At 41.2% G+C, this 23151-nt stretch overlaps 1 protein-coding gene across 6 annotated transcripts; it reads left to right on the forward strand.

Annotated features, from left to right (window-relative positions):
• Positions 1-209: 209 nt before the first annotated feature.
• Positions 210-21768, forward strand: CD47 (CD47 molecule). 6 transcript variants are annotated; one of them, XM_082278053.1, is made up of 12 exons: positions 210-311; positions 4924-5274; positions 6577-6615; positions 8821-8910; positions 10547-10648; positions 11035-11127; positions 11647-11742; positions 12736-12828; positions 14495-14526; positions 16828-16852; positions 17521-17548; positions 19465-21768. In XM_082278053.1, exons 1-11 carry the CDS (start codon positions 266-268, stop codon positions 17544-17546), a joined length of 993 nt encoding a protein of 330 aa, XP_082134179.1. In that variant the 5' UTR covers positions 210-265; the 3' UTR covers positions 17547-17548; positions 19465-21768. The 6 variants fall into 6 exon arrangements, with proteins under 6 accessions (XP_082134179.1, XP_082134181.1, XP_082134182.1 ...); XM_082278055.1 differs by lacking the exon at positions 16828-16852; XM_082278056.1 differs by lacking the exon at positions 6577-6615.
• Positions 21769-23151: the final 1383 nt, after the last annotated feature.

A 23151-nucleotide genomic window follows, 5' to 3' on the forward strand; every position in this document is an offset into this window, starting at 1 on the left:
GTTGGACACATATCCTGCGAATTACTTTAAAAAGATCCAAAACATCACCAAAAACAAGCCCCATCGCAGCGCATCCCGCGGGCTGCTGCGATGGCCGGGGGGAGCGGGGCTGTCCGTGAAGCCGGGCCCGCCCCGCGCTCCGCCCCCGCGCCAGCAGCCGCGGCCAATCACCGGCGGGAGCGCCCCCTCCTCCTCCGCCGCCCGCCCGCTGCGGCGCCGCTCGAGCTGTCTTTGCGCCCGGCCGCGCCGCCGTCGCCGCTCCGCCATGTGGCTGCTGGCCGTCTCCGTGCTGCTCGGCGCCTTGCGCGCAGGTGAGTGCCCGCCGCAGCCCCGCTCCCGCCCTCCTGTCTTCTCTCCCCTTCCCTCGTAGTCCTGACTCTTCCGGCTGCGGCCGCAGCGATCGCCCCGAGGCGCCTCCCGTGCGCCCCCGTCTCCAGCGGGTCCCGGGGCGGGTGCCCCGGCGGTGTCTCCGGCGGGGCCCCCGGGGTGCGAGGCGGGTGCGAGGGAAGGGCTGAGCCGCTCCCCCGAGCCGCGGGAAGGGAAGGGGCGAGTGGCGGTGGCGGCGGGCGGGGGCCGGTCCCGGGGCCAGCGGGGCGGAGCGGCCGCCGCCCGTCCTGCCGCCGCTCGGCGCGGGGACTCGCGGCGCCTCTACCCGGAACTCCCGGCTGTTCCTGTTGGCAACAGGCGCGTGTGGGACTGCGGGTGCGTAGTGGCAGATCGCCATCATTTGGGAAATGAGAGGGGACACACACATAATCACACACACTGTCGCGGTTTGATGCTGGCCTAACGCCAGGCACCCACGAGAGCCGCTTGCTCACCCTCCCCTACCACAGCTGGGCAGAGGAGGGAAAAGGGAAAAAAAATTAACGAACGCTTCGTGAGTGAGATGAGGACCGGGAAAAACACTTAAAGGGCAAAACAGGCTCAACTTAAGTTGCAAAGTGAGTTTACTACTAACAGAATCAGAGGAGGATAATGAGAAGTAAAATAAGCCCTTAGAACACCTTCCCTCCCCAGCCCCTCCCTCCTTCCCAGCGACAGCACAGGGAGACAGGACATGGGGGCTTGGGCAGTTCATCACCGAGATTTCCTTCCACTGCTCCGGGAGAGGAGTCTTCCCGTGGGAGGCCGTGGGGTCCCTCCCAGGGGAGACTGTTCTCCATGAACTTCCCCGGCGTGGGCCCACTCTCATGAGCAGCAGCCACACCGCACCTGCTGCAGCGTGAGTCCCTCCCACGGGCACACAGCCCTCCCAAACTGCTGCGCTGTGGCTCTCTTTCCACGGGGTGCAGTCCTCCATGGACAGGCTGCTCCAGCCTGGAAGCAGGGGCCCCCTCTCTCCATGGAGTGTTCCACTGGATCGCAGCCTCCTCCAGGCATCCACCCGCTCCGGCACGGGCACCTCCCCCACGGGCTGTGGGTGGATCTCTGCATCCCCCATGGATCCCCATGGGCTGCAGGGGCACAGCTGCTTCACCATGGTCATCACCACGGCCTGCAGAGGAATCTCGGCTCCAGTGTCTGGAGCACCTGCTGCCCCTCCTTCTCCACTGACCTTGGTGTCGCCATGTTGTTTCCCTCACATATTCTCACCTCCTCTTCTCTGACTAGAATCCAAAATCTTGTAACTTTGTTTCGATTTTCTTCTTAAATGTGTCATGACAGAGGTTACCAACCTCTCTAACTGGCCCAGTTTTGGCCAGCAGCATGTCCATCTTCAGAGCCATCAGCCACTGGCTCTGCTGGACATGGTGGGAAGCTTCCAGCAGCTTCCTCACAGGAGCCATCTTTGTGGCCCCCCTGCTGCCTAAAACCAGGCCGTGCCAAACCAATACACACAAAAAACAGCCGCTGTCATCCGGCCCCTACCACCACCACTCCCTGCATCCTCCCTGGGGCTGGCGGTGGGGTGCTCCCTGCAGAAGTTGCAGGGGAGAGGAGGGACAGCATACCCAGAGCTTTGGTTGTTACCTCCCTGTGCATTAGGGCAGCTCAGCTCCGTGTGCTTTCCTGAAACAGTCAAACTGGTCCCCTGCTGCACAAGGTCTAGGGTTGACAGCATTTCTTGATCTTTAAGGTTAGATTTGCGTGCCATTGATGTGCAGTTGACATTGTACAATATTAAGCTCTTATTTCTCTGCCTTGAGAAGAAACTCAGTGGGGGGACAGAGCTAACAAAATTTCACCAAGGTGCAGGTGCTGTAGTGTTCTCTCAGTAAGCAGCACATTGAAACTTGCGTGTTTAAAGTTAGTGTTGAAATTCCAGTCTGGGTTCTGGGGTTAGCAGTAGATTGGCTTAAATACCAAGTGCCCCAGCATGGTTTGCATGAGAAGGCGGGCTCCCATCAGGTGCAGTGACCAAACTTAACCAGTTTTGTCAACCATGTGCAGCAGTTTTGAATTTGCACTGCATGTGCCGCAACCTTTCTGTGGCAGCTTTGCAACTGCAAGTTCTTCAGAAGCCCCCGTGCTGCTTAGTGTAAGGCTCTAAAATTGTCACCTTCATGTGACACTTCTAAGATGATAATCTATGAGAAAGTTGGAGGCTAATAGCCCACCCAGTAATCCACTGCCTGCAGGATTTGGTAACTATTGGGAGAGGGTTCTCTTGGCTTCCTCTTAGCACCAGAAGAATTGCTGGGAAGTTGGCAGTGGAAGTACCATCTGCAGGAAGCAGTTGGGCTCCCTTTAGTGGGAGAGCAGCCACACAGCCTCTTCTGTGAAAGCAGCCGGGTCGCAGAGGACACGATCCCGCAAATCCATGTCTGTGTGCTCAGCTGGAGCTGCACCTCATTCCTGCAGCACTTGCTGCTGGAGCAGCTCACAGGAGTGCTTCTGCTCCGGCTCCAGGCGGAACGTGCTGGTTCCCATGGACTGACTACCCACCAGCAGAGCCCTGGAATCAGGAACTGACAGTTCTCTGCTAATAACAGGGAGAAAATTTCTGTCAAGTTTGTTCTAATTCCTTCAGGATGGTTGGGATTTTTATTGACTTTTGTAAATGCTTGGAAGTATTTCCTTTAGTTGAAAATCAGCTTTCTTGGTGAAATGGAGCCAGTGGTGAACAAATTCTTCCTACAAAATGTCAATGTGCTGGCTCTGGAAAAAAAGAAAAATCCCGAGAGTTGTTATCATGATTGAGTGTGAAACAGGTGTGAAATTTATTCCACAAAGAACCGTTGAAGGTTTTAATTGTGTGGTTTTTATTAGGGCATAGGTTGAGGTTTGTGCATAGTTTCCCTTTGTTCTGCTTTTGTTGCTTTTATTAGTTTAAAAATGCAACACAGTGAGTAAACCAGAGAATACTTCTTCCTTCCTTGTGAAGTGCTGTCATGCATAATATATACAGAACCAGTTTATTTTAAGCTTTTAATATTCAGTAGTAATCCAGGAATCTGTGTGAGAATATGAAAGCAATAGTTAAAACAGGAGTGCTTTTTAAATGTGATCTGAGACTCTTGATTGGGGGGGGGGGGGGGGCGGGGGAGGGCAGGGGGAAGAGCTACTGCAAATAGTGACAACTTTTTTTCCCTTTCCTTTTTTTTTCCTCTATCCCCTTCCCTAATTAGGTTTAGTTGTTAAATACATATCATTCTGAGCTGGTTTTATACATGTGAGTACCAGTAGTTCCCTTGAAGTCCCTGGAGTAATTCCAGTTTCTAAGTTTCAGTGTTTACAGTATTAGGGGATTGTCTTGTTTTACATACCCTTTCCCATATTTGGTTTTATCAGATGGATGTAGTAAAGCATTTTGAATTATTAATGTCTCTGGGACTTCGGGGGAGCTATTATTATTAAGAAAGCTATTAAGCTTTGTTATGGTTTCATACAAACAAGGAAAAATAGAGAAAATAAAATATTCAAACCGTTCATAGCTTACAGCCAAGCTAGTTGAATTAACCTCTTTCTTGTGGTTCTTGGTGTAATTTGTATACTGATGTTACAATTTCTGATACTCTTAGGAATGATGAATGGATCTTCATTTCTGATAAAATCTTGGTATAGGGTTCAGGTCTTTCTTGAAGCAGTGGTCAGGCAGTACTACTGTTTTAGAACTGTGGTGCAGTGTGGGAGAGAGATGGGAAAACTCAGCAGTGGTAGCATAATCTTGTGAGGTTGATTTTTCCTTATCTGCATTGAATGCTATTGTTAGAGACATTAGTCACAGTGATTTGTAATACAGGTTGGTCATTTTTACAAGTTCTCCATTTTCAATTCTGTTGTGTATGCAGTCAAATACTAAGTAGTAATCTTATTTAATGCATGGTATTGTGTGTCCACCTTCTCCGTTGGAAAGGAAAAGAGACAGAGTTTGCAAGAAGTGATCTAAACCTATGGGCATTTGGCTCCACCTTCAGAGCTAAGAAGGAACAAGTGACAGAGCTTTCTTGACTAGGCTGCCCTGCCTGCCTTCTCTCAAAAGTGTGAAAGTCAGACTTTTTTCCCCCGTGTCCTTAATGAACTGTAAAGGAAGTTTGTGTGGAGCTGATGCCTGGACCACAGTTTCTAGATACCTGTGTGATCAGCAGCAAAAAACTGAACATCAGTGGGACAGCCTGTGGTTAATGTTATGTGTATGCTTTGCAGAAACCAGGCAGTATTCCTGCATGTGAAATAGGAGAGGCGTCCCAAGTAAATAAATGGCAACCCCCTTTTTTTTTTTTTTAAATTTATGATAGGTTATGGTATCTATACATTAAATGGGTGTGAGAATGGCTGAGTTTGTGTAGAGGAGTAAGTAGTATTATAATAATGCCTTTTTTGCATCTTCTGTTGATCCCTTAAAGCATGATTTTCTTTTTGTGGTTTTACGGGAGAGTTTGTTTTGTTTTTCCAATTCACCTGTTGTAATTATTTCTTCTTTGTTCTTGAGTATTAAGAAATAATTCTGAATGTGTCAATTTTCATTTTTCTTCATAGGTTCTGCCCAGTTGTCACTTGTTGGGACAGGTGTTATAGAAAAAAATGACTGTAATGAAACTGTAGTTTTACCTTGTTACGTGACTAATTTGAAGGAGAACAATGAGAATTTGATGCTTGTTACATGGAAAAAGCAAGGAGATATAATTTTTTCTTATCATGGAGGAAAAAAGGAGTTTAATATTAATCCATCGTTTTCATCTGCAAGATTGTTATCCCAGCCGGATTTAATCAAGGGTGTGGCCTCACTGGTGCTCAGCAGTGCACAAGCAACTGTTGGAAATTACAGCTGTGAAGTAATAGAATCGAACAGCGTAGGAGAAATAAAAATGGAACTTAGAAACAGCTCAGGTGAGTTGCCTGCTATTGTTTCAGAACCTGTTGGGAGGGAAAGCAAGCAGAATCTTAAGGGAAAGAGAAAAATAATGAACATGGCAATGTATTCCTTTAAAGTGAAAACACAAAAAATGTAGCACCCAGGCCTTCTAACTTGTAAGCTAATTTGTGTTATTTTGGTTTAAATGAGAGGGGACTGCTTCCATGGGAAAGATCTGAACACATTTTTTCATTCTGTAATAATGTCTGAGGGTTATTTAGGTCCAGTATAGGAAAAGCTATGCTTTCCCACATCTTTTTAATTATATAGATGCTGATATATTCAGCAGTCTCATGTTACTGCATTATGTATTTCCGATCATCTTCCTGATATCTTCATAATATTGAAATGTGCACATCTATCACAGTGGCTGCAAGAAATCTTTTCTTGGAAGAATTGCTTCTTGCAACCCTTAACTCTACTGGAAAACTACAGGTAGAACTAATAGAAATTCTGTTTTAAGAGTTCTAAAACTCAATCTGAAGGTAGGCAGTTTTCTAGTGAGGTTGAAAATGCTACTGCTAGGTGGCAACTTGTTACGGTTTTCTAGCATTAAATGTCATCTTCAAAAGATGGTGTTTAAAGTGATGTTAAAATGAATGCGATTCACTAAATTAATTTCTCATCTAGAGACCTATTTTACTTTATCTTGTCCGTCCCAGCCCACGTTCTCCAGTGCCTTAGCTGTTGGATAATGGGTTTTGCTGTACATGTGTGCTCTGTCCAGTGCTGTGCAGATGTGACCGTGTCACTGGACATAGGTGTGCCCTCTTTATCTGTTCTGCATGGGAGACTTATCTCTGGAGAGCTGGTCAGAAGCACTGAATGTGTTGCATATGTGTAGCACATATGAAATATATGGGAAGCTCAAACAGATGTTGCTTGTGTCCTGCTGCAGACATTTGTGTAATTCTCAGTTGTGTCTAGTTGTTGAGTTAACCATATACTCTGCAAAGTAAATGTGATCCTGAAACTGACAGGGGCACAGCCACTGAAAGTGAAGATGCTACAAAATCATTCACTTCTTAAAACACTGCAAAAACAGGGAAAGAGGTATACCCAGTTTCCGTTTCCTTCATTCTCTTACAGCTTACTCAGCTTCTTTTGACTGTTTATGCCATTCAGTGTTAAGCTCCAGAAGAGGAAGCAAGGCTTGAGAATGTAGTAGAATCAAGTCCCATTTTCAAGTTTTATTTTCTCTGTGTTTTTAATTTTGGAATTGGTGTAAAGACAACAAAGCAGGAAACTGATATAATTTTTCTAATTTCATTTTCTAGTTGTCAGTTGCAGCGGTGAAACACCAGAGGAAAGATGCGGTTAGTGAAATATTCATAGTTTTGAGGTCACATTAGGTTTGAGTGTATATGCTAGAAAATGCAAAACGTAGGTAGCTAAAGGTAACACAGTCGCTTGCTCTCTCTTTCAGTCCTTCTGCACAACTTTTTGCTGTTCGCTCCTCCTTGGTGCTCTAGAGAGGCTCTTGAGACAATAAGCTAATAGAAGAAAGTGTAGCAAGTGAGTTTTGAAAAGGGTTAGTGGATAATGAAAATCCTGTACCAGTCTTCACTCTGTCATTTCTGAGCAATGAATTCATTCTGTCACTACTAGCATGTTCCAATTGATGCTTTTACAAAGATAGTCATACAAGAGCCAGCTATCCTCCATCTCTCTTTGGAGAATTCCTGGTTTCACTTAGGCAGTGGTAGCAGAGGGAGCAAGATTTCTGTGCAAGTGCTCTCTTCTTTGTGCACACACACTTCCCTGATCAGGAGAGTGACTGTCAAATTTCCCCATTTTCTTTTCTTTTTCCTCTCTTCATCATCTCTTTTCTTGCTGCTTTTTCTCTTATCTTTCTTCCCTGTCCTCCTTCTTGTTTCTTCTTTTCTTCCTTCTCTTCTTCCTGTTTCTTTTCTCTTTTACGTCTTCTCTTCACTCTTCTTTCCCCCCAGTCTGGAAGTCTCTCATCTTAGCTTGGAACTGACTGCCCTATATTGGCTCTCAAAATACTGCTTTATGCCAGGAGTTTAGTTGATCACTATGAAGCACCAGAGTAAGGGAAGTATAGTGCCAGGAAAATGCATTCAACAGTTCCTCTTCCTTGCATGTTGCATGTGTCTGCAGAATTGCAAGCGCTTCTGTACAGTAAGTTCTTTCAGACTCCAGGACTGGGCCACACGTGGTTCTGTGTTGCATGCTGAAGCCCCAGCAGACACCAAGCTTCTTGGCTGCTTTCTTTTTGTCATACTTGATAGAGTCATCTGGAGATGCTACAGAGGAAGGGGAGTGGCTCTCAGAGTCTCTGCTTGCACTTTTTCTTTAATCATCGAACAGCATAGCTGGGATTTGGCTTATCTAGGGAGAGGTCGCTGTGCATTGAAGTTACTGTCCAGTATTAGTTGCTTTTTTAATATTGCAAATGAAGCAAAAAGTCTTCCTTTAAACCATTCAATAAATTACCTTGTTTTGCTAAGAAGTTCGCAGATACTTCTCCATTTTCTTGCCTTCAGCTTAGCATTTGCTTTGTATTTCTGTCGTATGCACTGTATCTTCTGTGACCTCTTCTGCGGGGAGGGACGGGAAGGAGGGAAATTTGTGAACTTAAAAGCTGTCCTCAGGGTATTTAATTGGCATTGAAAGTTGGGAGGTATTTATTGCTGCTTAATTACATATTTCTGGAGCAACAGATAGAATTTTTATATATGGAGAAAAAATGCAACAAATATGCATCTTCATTAAGATGAGAAATTTCTTTGGAAGCAAATGTGCAGGCAGAGGAACGGTGGCAAGTATAACGTAAGAAATGGAGACTTTGGATTCCACTGAGTGAGCCTAAATGAAGATATGAGCAGAGATGCAAGAATTAACTGCATTTTCTAGTTCAGTGGAGATATTTTCAGAATTTTATGTTGGAAGGTGGCTTACAGGGTCTTAAAGCATGACTGACTGAACAGCCTGAGGCATCCAAAATGCAGGGGAAAAAAGTCTAAATGGATGATGTTGGGAAGACCTAAAATTAACAAGGCAGTGTTTCCCTCTCACTCTAGGCTAGCTCTCCTGTATTCCTTACCACACACTGGGATTTCTTCTGGAGTTACTGCCATTGAAAGTAGAATAGAATAGCTGAGGAAGCATCAAATTGGACTTCTCATATCTTCTCTGCTTAACCTAAATACACTGTTTTTCTGATTTACAGAGATTTTTGTAGTTCCACAAGTTCAGTAGCTTGTAGTGCCAAAAATTAGCACCATCATATTCTCTGCTCCAGTGGAAGTTAAGACTTCCAGTTTGGAAAACACTGGTATAACTTAGGGAAGTACTGAAAAAGTAGGTTGTCACACAGATCAGGGAGAGAAAAATGCATAGGTAGAGGACATAGGTTTCTTAGCCTATTATAATTCTTAAAGCTAAATTACATACAGTATTGGGCAATCTAGGGTGTAGCCTAAGAAGAATGATAAATATAAAGCCAATAGCCTCAATTTTTGTTCTCTTCCTACTGTTTTGCTTTGTTTATTCTCTAGGATCATGGTTCCTTCTAGTGGAAAGGGCTGTCATCATATCATTGATGAGCTTACTTGTTGTTTTGTGTGCAGCTCAGTTAAGTGTTATTGGTAAGTATTGACTCTTTAATTCTTTGCAGTTAACTGATTTGTCCTGAAATCACTTCTATGCATAAAGGCATCCATGTAAAATGAAAGATGGTGCTCACATCTAAGAGATGTGTGGGAATTGATCCAGATAATACACAGAGATGTGGTGTGTGTGAAGCTTTTCTTCACTGTTGATTCACCATGACATTATTGAATAATTCAAAAATGTTTCATTATATGGCCATAAAAATCGATATGAGAGAAGGATGATGTGCTCTCTTCTTAGTGTAAAACTTTTCATTAGTCTTTTAACACTGGCTGAGTTATTATTTAACACTGACGTTAGTGATTTTGTTAAATGTTTTTGGAGGCAATACATGCATTCACCAGTGTCAGACATCCTCAGATGTTCTTTATACACTGGTGTCCAACATGTGTGCAATGTAGAGTGTGTTTTATGTCCTGGCCTTTCAGATGATGCAATTTGTTACATCAGTCTTTGAGGTTTTTCAGGCTTTTTCAATTTGTAGACTTCTAAAAAATAAATTAAAAAAAATATTTCCGCTAAGAGTCAACTCTGTAAGAAGTGGAAAGAAATTGCACTCAGTGATTTGTAATAGTCACATACATATTCAGCCATCTATATATAACTTCTTTTATTACTTTTTAATGAATCTCTGGAAGTCTTAGGTGACTCTTCGAAGGTCCACCCATGGTCAAAGGTTGAAAAATGATATGTATTTAAAAAATTACTTTATTTCTGTATTGTTGTATTCCTGATTTTCATATTTTATACTGGTGTAAGAACCTCTTACCTGTTCAGGAATTGTCATTGTCCTGCATTCATAGCAGAACTTCAACATTTTTGGGAAAGTAATCATTTCATGGAGAAGCACTGTCATTTCGTAAGAGTAATTTCAGCTTGGATGTTTTTGCACTTGAGCAATTAATTGAAAGGTCTTGGCCTCTCTGGGGAAGAGTTGTGCTACCCCTAACTTAATAAATATGGGTGTATTTACTGTTTGCTGGGATTTTTTAGTTTGTGTTGGTGCATTTTTTTCCCCTTAATTTGTACTCTTTCAGATAACCTGTGAATCCACCAATAGTACTTAATGCCTTTAAATAGGTTGTTAAATTGGGCATGATTTTTCTGTGTAATACTTGGGAATGTGTGTTTTCTTAGTTTTGTGGGTTGGGGGGTATTGTGTTGGTTTGTTTGAGGTGAGGGTTTTTTTGGGTTTTGTTTATAGGAGTGGCTTTTTAGGTGTCACAAGGAAGAGAATGAGACCTGGAACTTCTAAATCCCTGACACTCACCTGAGTAACAAATTCACTGTAACATTTAAAAGACATTTAAAAGCAGTGCATCTACCCAAATTAATCTGTACCGTGTCCCAAAGTTATTCTGGTAACATATCACCTGAATTGTATGGAAGGAGAAAGTAAGAATTTGATTAGAACACCAATGCCAGGTGTCATTTTTCTGAGTAAGCCATATTAACCATATCAAATAATGAAAACAAATTAAGTCTGAGGAATGTACATAGTTTTAATTTTTAGGAGTTTGAGTTTCTTATTTAGGAAGAGTTCTAATCATAAATCTGTGTTTTAGTGAGAGAGCCTGTATGTCTGATTGTTTTCCTCTCTGTCTCTTTAAGGATTAAAGTATGAAATTGAATCTCAGAGGAAAGTGTGCAGTATTGTAGCACTTGTCATCTTTGCAGTTGTAGCTGGTGTAGGCGCTGCTCTTTTTGTCCAAGGTAAGTGATTAAAATTGCTCCCTTAATTTAAGGGAATAAGAGCAGAAAAGAATCTCTTCTCTGCTGTAGTATGGAAGTTAGTAGCACCTATTAACTGCCACCTACTAATTTTTAAGTAAAAAAATACACAGACTACAGCAGAAACAGCATTGGGATTGTCAGGCCCTCGAGTGATCACAGGAAGATACAGACTCCAAATTTATGTATATTTTCTATCCTTCTGCTGTGGGTGAATATTAGGGACTAGAGAATGACTTCTGGTGCTTCAGTGGGATTTCTTTCTGAACCCAGGAAACTTGGGGATGTTAATGATTTATGTTTGTTGCTTTGTGCTTTAATCCAGTTAACAATTCTGGTTTTACTGACCCTCAGTTAAATGTTTGCAGATGGCTATACTGTACAGAGTCAAGCTGGTCTTGGCCTAACTGTAATCCCTGCGGTGATTTTGGTACCACTTCAGTACGTCATGTTTGGAATTGGTGAGTATTTATTTACTCACTAACATATGGATAGAAAAAAACTGAGCTCCTCCCATAATCTACAACGCATTCTCATTTATATAAACAGGTGCTGCAGTAGCATCTGGGATTCATCACATTTATAGTATCTTGAAACAAAATGTTTAGCCTGTGTTTGTTGGGCTGAGTTGCTTCACTGAAGGAGTTACCTGCTACAGTGAGATTTAGGGTAGCACATCTCACACCTGAGTGATTTCTGCTCTCCCTTCCTGGGTTTAGGGACTGGGTTGAATAACTAGCTCTGAGAATGTGTGTTCCATTTTTTCCTACTTGTGGTTTGTTTATAATGTTATTTATATTTACATAATTTTATGTGTGTGTCTACATGAAAGAGCCTTGACTTGCAGTGACTTGCGTGTTTTGTTATCATGCTGACTGGCTGAGCTTAGAATTTAGGAGAATCTGATTTCTAGCTTTATCAAATATCTGCCTTTTATGTCTCTGTAGTTAAATTTTATAATTTTGTTTCTTTTTTCCTAGTTTTTGACAGTCTACCGCAGGCAACGTTGGCTCTGATAGGTTTGAAACTTCTTGGTTATATAATTGCTGTGGTTGGTTTTGCACTGTGTGTCCCAGGTAAGCAGTTTGTCTTCTATGAAAGTGTGCTTTTTACTCGTCTACACCTGATGTTTGTTTATTTCTAATACTAAAATTTTGTGAAAATGGCTTCACTACATGGAATGTTAGCTAGTAACTCCTATAAATGTAGTTTAGGACTACTGTGCTAATGCTTTTTTATCTGGTGAAAGAAGAATAGCCCAAAGGCAGTATTACATACATCAGTTTCATGACTGCATTCTGTGAGCAGCTGCTTTAAAAAAGAAAGTCAATTGTTTTAATTTTGCATGCTAGTGTTGATTTTGGGTGACTATTATTGTTATTCTTTCTGAGGCCTAGGGTATTTAGAAATTAAATAATAATAATTTTCTCATGTTCAGTGATTAAATCAGTAATTCCTTGCTAATCTCTGCTTGTATGCAACTGAACTCATGAATATTTCAATGAATACCATTAAAGCACATTAAGAAGGTAAATGTAGAAATAGTAAACTTGGAAGTGTTCTTGGGCTGTAAGTGTGGTTGTGGCTGACGCTCTGTTTCATCACTGAAAAACTGTCACTGTGGTAAAGGAACACCAGCTAAACACCACACACAGTGATGTCCCTTATCCTTGCCCCTGGCCTCCCTTTGTCCCCTCCCTGCCTTCCCCTGTGCCACCAGAGAACCCCACAACAGAGAAAATCCAGAGCTGGGATTGAAGATGTAAGTTTAAACTTACAGTACAGTTGATGAAAGAATGTTCTCAATTGCAGTAAATTACAATAGAGTACCTAAAGTAGTAGAATAGTTTAGCTAAGCTGGATAAATCAGTAAATGCCTCTGTGTCACTAAGGAATGTACACAAGAAAAGAAAGATGCAGCAGTAGTTTGGGGATAGCTTTGAAAGTGAAATGAATCATGCCTGTCTTTATCAGGTTTATTTATTTTACTAATCAGTTATATCTGAAAATAAGAGTTTGTGCTTTTTTTCTGTCAGTTGATACAGTTTTTTCTATTGTGTTTTTCCCAGCCTGTCCTCAGTTACATGGGTCTGTTCTGATTGCTGGCTTAGCTATTATGGCTATTGCAAGTTTGCTTAGTCTGGCTTACGTGTTTATTATGGGTAAGTAGCACCTAATATTCTGCATTATTTTCCTTTCAAGTAGACATAATTTATTTGAGCACGAGGTGCAATTTTGCAGTTGCATAGTTTTAAAAATTGCTGAAAAGTTGTCTGTATATGCTGGCTTTGTTTCATAGAGCATGTGGGGAATCTTGAGTTAAGAAACCTACAGTTTATCATAAACTGTTTCGAGATCAACATAGCCAGGTTTCTTAAGGAAGAGCATTTCAGTTGTAGGAGGGATGTTGCTGTTCAAGTTCTGCAAGCTTAGAATGAAGAGAGCAAAAGGGTGTCAAGGATTCTGTAGAGTGGGTTGTGGGATGCTGGTGACAAAAGCTTATCAAAACATGGATTTAAAGAAGTGAAATCTGCCTACTGATTTGCACTGGTTAGAGGTAGGTTAAAGAAGTGCAGTTTGAATGCATACCTTTCATTTTAGTGAATCCTGGTTCTCCTCATATTTAACTTTAAAACCCAGGAGAAAAGAATAGCAAGGCTTTGTTTCAGAAACCGGTCTGTTCATCAGATCTCAAAAAGATGAGAGACATTAAGATGTGCTAAATAAACAAAACTCAGAAATTCTGTGTGATTGGAGTGCTGGCATACCACAGCTCTACAGCTTTGGTCACAGTGACATTTGTTTCAAGCTGTGCATGAAGGCTCTTCAAACACCTTGTTGTTTCCACCTTCTGTGGACACAGAGGATATGTTTCTTCCAGGCTCCAGCTGTTGAAGTGTTTACAGTGAGTGCAGTCACAAGTCTGCACTGAACCATGCAGTCTCCCAGATTTGGTGGGTACACACCATGTGTGGGCATGGCCAGAAATACGAGACCCTGAGACAGTGAGAATTTCCAGTAGAGAAGAAATTAAGGCAGAATGCCTAATATTTGATATCCAAGATAAATGAAGATGAGCCAAAACTATGGCAGACATGAATCAAGCCTTCTAATAACAACAATAAATTTTTTTTTTTTGACTTTGGTTTACTTGTATATACTTGTATTGACTTCAGTGCTGTGTGGTATTGGTCTGCATAAATGTTGCATTTCTGGTTTGATTGTGCTGGCTGAAGAAGTCTAATGTAGATTCTAGCATGCCAAAATAAGCACAATGAAGAGTAGCCTAATTCACCTTTAGGCACACCTGAGTGCCTGAGTGAGGCAATTCACACACTGGATGTGATAACATTATTTGGTTCCTAAACAGAAGAGTGCTTAGAGGCTCCTAAGAATTTCCAGATCATAAAATTAAGTACCTTTGGATAGGGGAGGCTTCAGTTATGTGTGTTACTACTCTGTTGCAAGTTTTATCAGTAGACAATACCATTTCCAAGGTAACAAGTGACATGATGAGAGGAAATGGCCTCAAGTTGTCCCAGGGGAGGTTTAGATTGGATATTAGGAAAAATTTCTTCTTTGAAAGGGTGGTCAAGCATTGAAACAGGCTGCCCAGGACATGGTAAAGTCACCATCACTGGAAGTGATGTTTAGGTGTGGCACTTGGGGACGTGGTTTAGTGGTGAAGGTAGCAGTGCTGGGTTAATGGTTGGGCTTGATGTTCTTGGAGGTCTTCTCCAAACTTAACAATTCTACGGTTCTGTGTTTTTATTTGGTTGATTGTGACATTCATTCATCTGCCTGGTCACTTTTTTGTAATTATTTTAGGTTCCAGAATGAAAGATCATCCTCGTCCGGGGGTAAGCTTAAAATTAATAAATTTGGGGTGACTAGATGGCTCAGGGGAATGTAGTGAGATACTGAACCTTTCTTCACTAGTTCGAATTCAGACCAGGTTGGTAGCAAGCAACAGTTCTGGCTGTGTAACAGATGTCCAGTGTTGAGTGAGTTGGTGGTCTCCATTGTCCCTATTGAGTGTGTCTGTAGTACTGTAATTGCCACCCTGGCCTAGGGCTGCTCCGACTGTTGTGCCCAAATGGAGTTTCCATTGCTGTCACTGAAAGGTGGTGGATGTCAAGGGAAGTTTGGCCTTCTTTCACAATGCACTCTTCCACCTGAATATTTAAAAGACATTTTGCTCACCTTATTAAAAAGCTTTTTCATTAATGTGAGTGCAAAACATCCAGGTGGCCTGTAAGAAAGACTGGAAAGGTTTTTTTCCTATGGTCTTCTACACCAGAACCCTTTGGTATTCTCTTCAGTTCCTGGCTATACAGAGGGCATAGCCTTGACCTTTTTTCTGATTTGCTTGTAATGCACCCTAATTTGATGAGACCTTCTGAACAGAGAGAGTCTGTCTTTAGGTAACACAGAACAAATTGAAAAATACCTGGATTTTTTTAAAGAAGGTTTTTCAGTCAGTTTTAAATTGTAGAATAATAATTTCCAAACCAGTAATTTTCACAGACTTACACAGTGTTTTTGAGTGATCCATGAATGTGAACTGCCTGATTTCTGGTGTTTTCCAGAAGCAAGGGAAAAGGCACAGCTGTAAAATACCAGTAAAATTTCCTTGTAGCAGGGGGATCTGGCAACTATTAACTCATCCCAGCTCTTAGATGCCAGCCATCATTTGAGACACATTTTCAGGTCTCCAGTCTAGAGCCTGAGGCCCAGCTGTTGAAAGAAGATGGTTGCTAACAGTGAGAGCTGACTGCAGTTAGGACAAGAGATTTTTATTTCCTTTGCTTTTGCCTCATCCATTTTCATTTTAAGGAAGAGTATTTCAGAGGATTGGCCTTTCTTTATGGAAGGATTAGAAGTGCACAGAGTTAAAAAAAAATAGAAGATAAAGAGGTTAAGAGAGAGTTATGTTATAAAAATGAGCTGAGAAGTGAATTGAAGATATGCTTCATGCAAAATGAAATCTTGCCTTTATCTAACATCCTTGTACTTACAAGTAAATGGGGCAAGAGGAAGTTCTTTTTTTTCTTAGTTTTAGTTGTAAATAAACTTTGAACTAGAAACCAGCATGCAAAATAGCATCCTTTGATGGGAACTCTGTTCTCTTTATGAGTTCCTCTCCTCACAAGGTGGTCTTCCATGGCAGCAAGGATTTGAGAAATAAAGAAACAGCCACAGCAGCACAGTAATGAACATCATGTTACTCTCCTAACTGGGGACAGGAATGAAATCAAAAGACGTTTTTAAAACTTAGAGGTCACTGGAAACCACAGCAAGTACAAATAAGTTTTTTGCAGCTGCAGATAGCCAAGGGCAAGATATGGAGGAATGCAAGTGATGTGAATTGTGTCCATGAAGTTATGGCTGATACGGAAAGACCTGGTGGAAATTGGAGTGTATTAATATGCTGCCTGCTTCCATCAAGGGCTGTTCAGCCTGTATTGCTGTGCTTTGAGGCAATAAATAGGTGTGAAGTAATTTTAAGCATACACTTCGATTCTGTGTCATCTAAAGACTATGGAAAACTTAATATTGGTGAAGGGCATCATTTTGACACTGGGGCACACTTAAAAAATTACTCTTGAGATTTGCTTGAGTCGGAGAGGGAAAAGGTGTCTATTTTGAAATCTGCCATCTTAACCAAGGAGTGATTTTTTTTGGTTTTTTTTTTAGCATTTCTGTAGATTGCGTGTGTTGTTTCTGATGATTGTCTACCAGACTAAATGCACAACTGTCGTGTATTTCTTTTTGAGGAAATTCCACTTGGTTTGCTTGGCTACTAATTTTCTTTTCTTTTTTAGTCCTGCTGCTTTGTTACTAACCATTGATCAAATGGCAGAAATAATCAGTTAGTTTTTAGAGCTAAAAACTAGTATCTGCATGGCTTCCGCTGCCACCTAGGGGTATTTCATCTGGGTAAACATCACAGTAAGGGAAAACAGCCTGGAGAATGCAGCTATTGACTGATACAATTTTTTCTCAGACCTTTAGTCATTAATTTGATTAACATAAAGCTTTCTTCATTTTTGTAGAATCACTACTTACTGTATATGTCAATTAGAGTAATTTAACTGTGGCCAGCCAGAAGTAAACATGAAGGCTTTTTATACATATATATATTTTTAAATGTTTTGCAGAAAGCTGTAGAAGAACCACTAAATGGTAGGTGATATTCAAGGTTTATCTTCTAATTAAGGGATTAATTGTGGATAAAGATGGAGCCAGTAGTTCTAATTCCTAGTATCCCAGCACTGAGATCAGTGTGGCAACTTAGTGGCTCTGTGAGTCAGTAAGAGTTTAGTTTCTCGATGAAATTTTGCCTGCAGCTCCAGACTGCCTGTTCTATGCCACTGTGCTTGCAAGCCAGTGGCATTGTTTGACTGTTTTAGGACAAATCCAGTATCTCACAATATTATATGTCCACCCTCTTTGCTTTGCAAAATGTCCAGCTTTTAAGGGAAAAAGAGGGACTAGTCTTGAAAATTGATGTTAATTCTTCATAAGGATTTATTTAGGTGAAATACTTAACAATCATAGCAAAATCTTTCCTTGCCACTCTATTCTTTCGCACTTCTTTGGGTTGGGGAAACTCTCTCATGATGTTGGGAAACTGATAGCACTTAAGGTGAGGGAAATTTAGAGTGAAAAAGGGATGGCTTTGATACTTAATTTTTTTTGCTATTATGTTCACTAATTGGCATGCTGACTAGTAGCAAGTTCTAACCGGAAGTTTAGAATTAACCTGAAGTTTAGAATTAACCTGAATGTTAATTATGAAGCATTCCTTTCTGTTTCACTCATTACTAATCCATTTTTTTTTACTTTTAAAGATGCAAAAGGAGTGATGTTAGAATGATGGTAAGTCTAACAGATACTTACTTTAATGGCTAAGTATTTGAGGGCTTTGATGTTTACAGTTACCCAGTGCTAATCTGATGAAATCTGGAGGACAGGTTTCAGGGCACGTGTTGTTCTTATTCAAATTATATTTATTGAAAGGAAAGAATATGTGTATTGTATATCAAACAGAGGGGAAGAATGTGTATTCCCTAAACAGTGAAGAGGATGAGTCAGTGAGAGAACTGTGCAATAGTGTGTTTCTGGTCAAATAGCTTTGTTTCCTTTATGCTCATGTAGTATTAAAGATGCCTGGAATGTTTCCTTGGTGGTGGGTTGTTCTGTTTGGGGTTTTTTTGGGTTTTATTGTTGATATAACTAAGCTTTCTCTATGCATTTAATTGGTGATCTTCCATGAAAATTCACAGGAAAGTGGTTTAACTCTCTCCTCCTCCCCCCTTCTTTAGGCATTACTTGAATTCTCTGGGTTTTGTTAGATTTTATTCCAATCAGATTGCTCTCATTGAACAGCTTAATTTTAGGCTAGATGATAAGGTTTGAAAACAAAACAGTAGTATTGATTCTTTTCTATTCAGAAATTATACTTTTCATGGGAACAGGATAAAAAAAGCACTTGTTGATGCTATTGGTACTTAGGTTTGTTCCTGAATTCTGAGCAAGCTTGTCATGCGGTATCACTAGACCCTTAGCCTAGGAGTCTTGCATTCAATTACAACATTTTGCTACTTGGGATAAAGAGTAAGGCCACTCCAAATCTGTTAGCTCACTTGAAATATTTTTATATCATGCCATTTCTAGGAGGCATGAATTGACAATGTGCAAATAAATGAGGTACTAGTTAGCTCTAATTGGAAAAAGGTGTATGAGTTAGTTTTAAAAACAGGCTTCCTTACAAATACCAAGTGCTGTTTGGTTTGTGTTACTTAGGACTACTACATGGTTCATCCAAATATCCCATTTAATTATTTTCTAAAGCAATAGGAATACAAGGAGTTCTACAGTACAAAGGACAAGTGCACTGGTGTCTCATAAACACATTGATAAACATATATACCAGTTAGAATAATCTGAGCTGGATGGAGTGGAAGGCAGGGCCTGCTCCAGAGCTGGCTACTGCTTGTTCTTCACAGAATTGTTTGAGATCAGGGAACAGATAGATACTTGCCAGTCCATTGCATTTGGAGCAGACCAGAAGGGAGATCAGGATGGGCTCACTGCAGTTACCTCATACTGCTGAAGAACAAGGCAGAGTTTTGCTTGGAGATCCAATTTTAAATAAGTTGCCTGTTTTTTCTTGGGTCTCATACAGGCTTATGAAAACCTGCCTTCTAGTGCTGAGATAGAGCTTCCAAAAGCACAGAAACTGCCAATTACCCATTTCATTTTAGGGTAGAGCTAGAAGCTTGTCTGCTTTTTCTGCACTGAAAGATGGCTCCTAACCAGTGACAGAAGGTTTTACAGATGGAAGGCAAGTGCTCTCACTCACATGCTGGAGGCAGTAACCTTTTGAGCTCTACCTGCTTTCTACCTTAACCTTCCCTGGAAAATTGACACACAAACTGAAGCAGGGATGAATCAGATGCTGAAGCTGACTAGCTTACAAAATGGCATACGTGAAAGAAAACTAGCATTAGAGTATCTGGACAGGGTTGGACAGACAGCTGAGCCTGTGAGCCATTTCAGCTTATTCAAATTCACGAGTGAAAGCTCCAACACAGTGTCCACCTTTCTTTTGTGGAGGGGCTGAAACATCACTTGCTGTTAGCAACACCTTTTTCTACTACTTGAATGCTAAATGTGCTTTCAATTTTGAAATGAAAAAAAAATATTTCTTAAGTTGTAACTTGCAGAGGCAGCACAGAACATTGCTGTTCTTCCCAAACAATATTTCTTTGTCTTTCTTTTTAAATTCCCAGAACTGCAGAGCTATGTGATGCGTATATAAAAAGTACACCGTTGTTGATACACCGTGGCCTTGAAGATGCACTACTCAACAAGAAGAAATTCAGGAATCTAGTTGTTTTGCATGTGTGGCAAAAGTGCTTTTGATATAAATGACGTAATTTTATAGTCACAGCAGCTGTAGCAAGGAACATGTGTGTTTGCCCACACGTGATCTTTATTTTCTTTTGTTATGGTGTATATGAGATGGTCGAGGGTGAGAATATAAAAAGCACTATTTGCCCAGTACAGAGTCTCCCTGCAGTAATCCTTAGTGGTATTATTTTCAAAAACTATCATTAATCACTGCTTTGATAATGGGCCTGCTGAGCCCAGAGATTGCAATACCATTTAGACTATTGTTTTCTTTATTTGTGTGCATGGACAAAGTATGGTCTATGTGTGTGATACAAACAGGAAGTAGAGATTGTACAAATACATCTTTTCTGACATTCAGCAAACTTTTATAAAAAAAGAATAAAAAGTTACACACAAAGTTGCATAAGTACAAAGTTTACTCCCAGCTCTCTTGAAATTATTAACAGAGTTCTAATTCCATGAGACATTAGTATTCCTCTCTGTGGACAGTAGTCATGTGTGCTCTGGTGGCTGATATTTTTGTCTAGTGAGAGGGCTCTCCGTGCCTCCTCTGTATCCTTTGATGAGAAACTGCTCAGCTGTTGGGCCTAATTCAGCACTGGAATTACAGAGCACAGGAGCTGGTAATCCTAATGCTGAATGTGGTTCTTGTGTGTGTTCATGTTGTGCAGTGTGTGGAACTGGAAGCAATTTCAGGCTTTCTTAACTCAGTGAATTTGTGAAAGTCGTGGATGCTTCATAAAAACAGGAGTTGTCCTATTTAGTGTATTTTTGACAGAGTTTAAAATCTTCTTTTCTTGAATGGAAAAGAGCTATATAATTTTTGACCCAAGTTTGTGTTGCTGCCATTATATCACAAATATGTAAAACAAAAAAGAGGAGCTGATGAGGAGTGAGAAAGCTCAGTTTCTGTACATATTTAAGTGATACTGTTAAAAACCAGTTTACTAGGACTTGTACATTCCATAAGATTCTGCCATGTTTTACAGCTGTTTTGAGAGTTGTTCCAATATAGTTGGCTGTTTTTGGACTTCGTGTATGCTTTGTAGAAACCTTGACACTGTTTCCTGTTTGTACTAAGGTACTGTATTTCAAAGGCACACATGGTTTATCCTTCTAACAATTTAAAACTTGGTTTGGAAAGCTGTTGCCAAACAGTCATGTAATAAAATCCATGTTTTTAAAGATCCTGAGTAATTTGGCACTTCTCAGAGTTGAATGTTACAAGCTAAGGTTCATATCCATGTTGTGGGTGCATAGTGTAGGGATTTGGGTCTCTGCACGTTGAGCTCTGAGTCACATCAAGAATTCAACAAAACAAAACTGAGTGTCTCATTTTACAGTAGGTGCTGTTGTAATTGTCCCTCCTGCCAAGGCTGTAGGATTGAGCCATTTAAAGCAAGCCATGGGCCAGCCCTCACTGGGATCAGTGATACTGGACATAGGGAAGAAGGTCATCCATGCGATAAAACCTGGGAGAAGCATGTATGGCTCACACTGTCCTACTTTGTCAGTGGGAGTGTTCATGTAAGATTTGAGCTCTTACATATGAATCTTTTGATACAGGTTTTTCCATAATCTCAGTGATACCTAGATAAAGATGGGAGGTGGTTCTCCACTACTGTTCAGTATAAAAATTTTTCTAATTAAGTACTGTGCAGTGCTCCGTGTTTCTAACTAGTGATTCCCTTTGGTAAGATGAAAGTCTTAGGAGAGGAATAAAAAACCAAATCAACTGTTGAGTTCTTTTGAGGTATTCTGCCTTATAAAAAACATATATAATAGCTTTATGTTAATTTCTGTAATGCAAACTGCAGAACCCCCCTGTGTCACCGTGGGATCAGGCCAAGCTGTTCCTAGGAATTGTCAAAACATTAGGAGCTCAGTGGCTGTCTATGGGCTGCAGAATCACGGCCCCAGAAATGGGAGAAACACACCATCCTGTTAAGAGCTGGATTTCTTGTAGGTGTGAATTTAAAAGAGAGTTTAAAAAGTTGTTAGTACACCCAGCCAGCTCTTTCCCACCAGTAATTTAAAACCAAAGTTGTTCATAACTGTATGCTTTCATTTGTGTGTGTACATATGTGTGTATATATAAATATATAGACATTTTAAATATCTATAGATCTATAGTCTTTACCCAAGAAATTGTTTTTATTTATGAAATGATTTTGTAAATATTGTGCTAATATACTTTAAAAATAAAGTCATTTTAAGTTGTTTTTGCAGGAGATTTTCTTGTTGCTAACACACTGAGCTTCTGTAGTTGCTTCCATAAATTCATAGTCATAGCTGCTCTTCTCCCTGTCTTTATGTAGTGCTTACTGCATCTACAGAAATGTTCTCAGTGTTACATAGGCTGCTGCAGGTGGTTTTGGGTGGTTTTCTCCTTAAAAAGGTCATCCAGATGGTGAAGTGAGTGTGTAGGTTGCCTTGTAATAACTTCAATTACGCTCTCCAACATCAGCCATCAAATGTTGTCACCCCAGTGTGCTGTGGGAGGAAATGAGAACTGAGGAGTAACGAGCTGCTGCTGCCACTGCATCTTTAGAAACAGCAGAGCAGCACCTCCGTCCAGTCCATCTGTGCAGCCCTGGAATGGTGTTTCTGTGAGAAGAGGATCCCTTGTGTTACTGCTAAAGCACTGCTGCAGAAGTTCTGAATTGCCTGAAGTTGTCTTTGATGTTCGTTTCACTGTGGAGAGAGGAGCTGCAAGTCCTGCCTGGCAGTCTTTCCACTCACATGGCCTCTTCAGTGGAGCTGAGCTGATGGGAACAGTGGAAATTATTGGCGATTTTAACTGTGGCTCTTGAACTTCAACATCTCTGCAGGTATGTTTTGTGGCTTTCCTAGACACACACTTTCCTCTCAAAAGGAGCCATGAAGCACCATTTGAGCTATTTAAACAGAATTTTAACAGTTTTGGAATTTTCTGTGCAGGGACCCAACTGCAGGGTGAACTGCAAGCTCAGGAAAACTGGTCCTAAAGCTCAGGAAGACTGCATGCTTGAACTTTGGGGTGAGAGAAATGGTGCTAATCTAAATGTATGTGGCTGGAGAGTATCTCAGCACAGTACCATCAGAGATGCCCAGTACCTGTGATCCAGACTGCTCCAGTCAGTTCAACCAGGAAAACCAACCCAAACCTGAACTTCCAGTCCAGAAGCCTTCTGAGAGTGCTTGATCAGAGCTCCATAATTGAGCAGTTGCTACCGAGTGACTTGCCTAAGAGTAGAAGTCGGCAGCCTCTGGTTTGTTCCACTTCACAGAAGAATTTATATTTCTTTTCTATGGAAAATAATTATTTTGTGCTCTAGTGCTCTCTGCCTTTGTCATAGATACAGCCAGTACTGTCTTGGACTTCAGTGCCTCTTGCTTCCTGTATCCTTGAGGACTTGCAAAGCTTTCATGGTGAAAAGGGGTAAACCAGACTTTCTCATTTCCCTGTTGCTTCCCTCCTGTGCCTGCCGCAGAAGCCCAGCACGGGTAGGGCGTGGCCTAGTAGGTGTACCCCAAACCCTTCATGCTACAGCTGGGCTGTGGGGAAAGGGCAAGGAGCACTC

Source organism: Coloeus monedula (genome assembly GCF_965178545.1).
Source record: "Coloeus monedula genome assembly, chromosome: 3".
Taxonomy (NCBI): Eukaryota; Metazoa; Chordata; class Aves; order Passeriformes; family Corvidae; genus Coloeus; species Coloeus monedula.

Bases quoted from the DNA above. Each gene is read 5' to 3' on its own strand.
- CD47 (XM_082278053.1), top strand. From the start codon at position 266: ATGTGGCTGCTGGCCGTCTCCGTGCTGCTCGGCGCCTTGCGCGCAG. The intron at 312-4,923 runs GTGAGTGCCCGC...TTTTCTTCATAG, and splicing joins GCTCGGCGCCTTGCGCGCAG to GTTCTGCCCAGTTGTCACTT. The intron at 12,829-14,494 runs GTAAGTAGCACC...TAATTATTTTAG, and splicing joins GGCTTACGTGTTTATTATGG to GTTCCAGAATGAAAGATCAT.